This window comes from Sinocyclocheilus rhinocerous, unplaced genomic scaffold (assembly GCF_001515625.1).
Source record: "Sinocyclocheilus rhinocerous isolate Xijiao unplaced genomic scaffold, SAMN03320098_v1.1 scaffold3283, whole genome shotgun sequence".
Taxonomy (NCBI): Eukaryota; Metazoa; Chordata; class Actinopteri; order Cypriniformes; family Cyprinidae; genus Sinocyclocheilus; species Sinocyclocheilus rhinocerous.
Genome location: NW_015650698.1, coordinates 261,767 through 264,393, shown reverse-complemented (window position 1 = coordinate 264,393; position 2,627 = coordinate 261,767). Strand labels below are relative to the sequence as shown.

Sequence of the window (2,627 nt, the reverse complement as noted above, 5' to 3'; positions counted from 1 at the left end):
TTAAATATCAAAATATTAAAGTAAAATTAAAATAATAAATATTATGAAATTTAATATAATACATAATATACATTATTTGTATTATATTCATACACACAGACACATATGTAATTCTATATGTTAATTTGTTATATTAATTGTTATATTATATAATATTATATTATAATTAGTAGGGCTGTCAAAATTAACGCGTTAATAACGCATTAACGCAAATTAATTTTAACGGCACTAATTTTATTAACGTGCGATTAACGCAGCGCGCATTTTCTGTTTGACCCGTGGCCTAACCTGTAGTTGGAGAAATGAAGATGCATGATGTTGCCAACTTAGCAAATTTTTTCGCTAGATTTAGTGACTTTTCTATGGAAGCCCGTTTCCGCCACTGAATTAAAAAAAAAAAAGGTTATTGCGACTTTTTACCTCACAATTCTGACTTTTTTTCACAGAATTGTGAGATATAAACTCGCAATTGCGATTTAAAGTCCAATTTTGAGGGGGGAAAAAAGACTATGTTCTCAGAATTGCGAGTTTATATCTCTCAATTATGACTTTTTAACTTGCAATTGCGAGTTTATATCACGCAATTCTGATAAAAAAAAGTCAGAATTGTGAGATAAAAAGTCGCAATTACCTCTTTTATGTTTTATTCCGTGGCGGAAATGGGCTTCCATACTTTTCAGACCCCTTTAGCGACTTTTTTTTTTTCTTTCAGAAAAGCGCCTAGCGACAAATCTTTAGGGTTTGCCCAAACCTTATTTAGTTTCTGAGACTCGCCGGTATGCTCTGTTCAGCGAGCTGCAGAGGAGCAGCGCTTTCAGTTAAAACACATATTATGTTGCTTCTCTAATTTTACATGCAAGTATAGTCAAAATCACAGCACAGCTATTGTCTTTATCTTATGCGTAGCCTATTTGATTTCATCAGATGACGGCTCGATTATAAATCAGGATTTTTGTGCAGATTAACATCATGGAAGGGAGAGCTGGTTATGTAGTCTTAATGGGTCGCATTTCAGTCACTATTTCATATTCATTCCGTTGTCTGACAACAGAAACAGTAACATTTTTATTGAGTTTTATTGAGAGTTTAGCTGCATCAAAATACAGTATGTAGGCACAGAGAGGCTATCAAATGTAATAATAAATAATTAATGTACATTTTGCATGTTCAGAAGAAGTGAGCTGCCCTGTCGTGCGAATAGAGTAAACAGGCTTGTGTAAGTAAACTGCTCAGTGCAAAGAAAGAGACGTAATGGGAACCTGCTATTTCTATGTTCTTTTCTCATGTAGACATGAACAAGTTCTTTGAAAAACATCTATGACCTTTGAAACATGTCTAGTCTTCATGCTCTGTTGACTATGGTTTCACTAATAATAAACATACATTTGCATAAAGCATCCATATTTGTCCATGCCCATGTTGATTAGAGTATTAAAAACTTGAAACGTATAAATTTTAGGTTCGTTTAGAACAGATAAAATGTGCGATTAAGTTGCGATTAATCACGAGTTAACTCATGACAATCGTGCGATTAATCGCGATTAAATATTTTAGTCGATTGATATTTAATTTAATAATTAAATTATATGAATTATTATAAATTATATAACTGATGTCAAATTAAATGTAAAAAAATTCTGAAATATTAAAATAAAAACACATTTGAAAATGCTAAACTATAAATACTGGTACATCTAAAGCTGAACTAAAATTTAAAGTTAATTTTAATAAAATGGAGTATTATTAAATGTAATGTAATACATAATATATGTATTAAAGGGATAGTTCACCCAAAAATGAAAATTACCCCATGATTTACTCACCCTCAAGCCATCCTAGGTGTATATGATATTCTTCTTTCAGACGAATACAATCAGAGTTATATTAAATAATGTCCAGGCTAATCCATGCTTTATAATGGCAGTGGATGGTAGCCCAAAATTTTAAGTCGAAAAAATTGCACCCATCCATTTTTGGGTGAACTATCCCTTTAATATAAATAGACATTTTATATATATATATATATACATATTTAACAAATCAGGGGGCCTAACCATTGGTAAACTAGTAACTAGTGTATGTGAGGTCCTTCTTTCTGTGTGTTTGCTGCAGGTCAGTGGTCAGCTCAGAGCGTCAGCAACGAACAACGAAACAAGATCCTCAACAGCAAACTCTTCATGCTGGACATGCTCTACTCGCAGAACAAAAAACCCTCGGAGGAAGACGAGGACGAAGACGAGCTGGCCGAGGACAAAGAGCGAGATGCAAAAGAAAAGGCTGAGGATTCATCTCAGGACGTGACGCCACGGGAAGGGAACGCCGCTAAGAGTGAAGGAGACAAGAAAGTGGAGAACCAGAGCAACGTGCGGGCGTTCGCAGAGCGCTTCGGTGACATAGTGAAGGGTCTCACCTCTCCACCAATAGAAACGCAGGAACCTCCTCCTCCGCTGCCGCCTCCGAAGAAGGAGTCGGAATCCATCTGGGACCAGCTGATGGCAAGTCCGCGGGATCTGCGCATCGGCGACATCGACTTCACCGATCTGGGAGACGAGGATGACCAGGATGTCCTGGACTCTGGGAGTTTATACAGCTCTGGCGATCTGCAGGCTCCGCCCCCTCCGCCCCCG

General features: G+C 36.5%; 1 protein-coding gene across 1 annotated transcript in view; it reads left to right on the top strand.

Annotated features, from left to right (window-relative positions):
• The window catches only part of fhod3a (formin homology 2 domain containing 3a), a 55,842-nt gene that overhangs the window by 39,033 nt on the left and 14,182 nt on the right, over positions 1-2,627 (top strand). Inside the window, exon 16 of the mRNA XM_016517496.1 lies at positions 2,113-2,620. Within this exon, the coding sequence (XP_016372982.1) occupies positions 2,113-2,620 (508 nt within the window). The remainder of the gene's footprint in view (positions 1-2,112; positions 2,621-2,627) is intronic.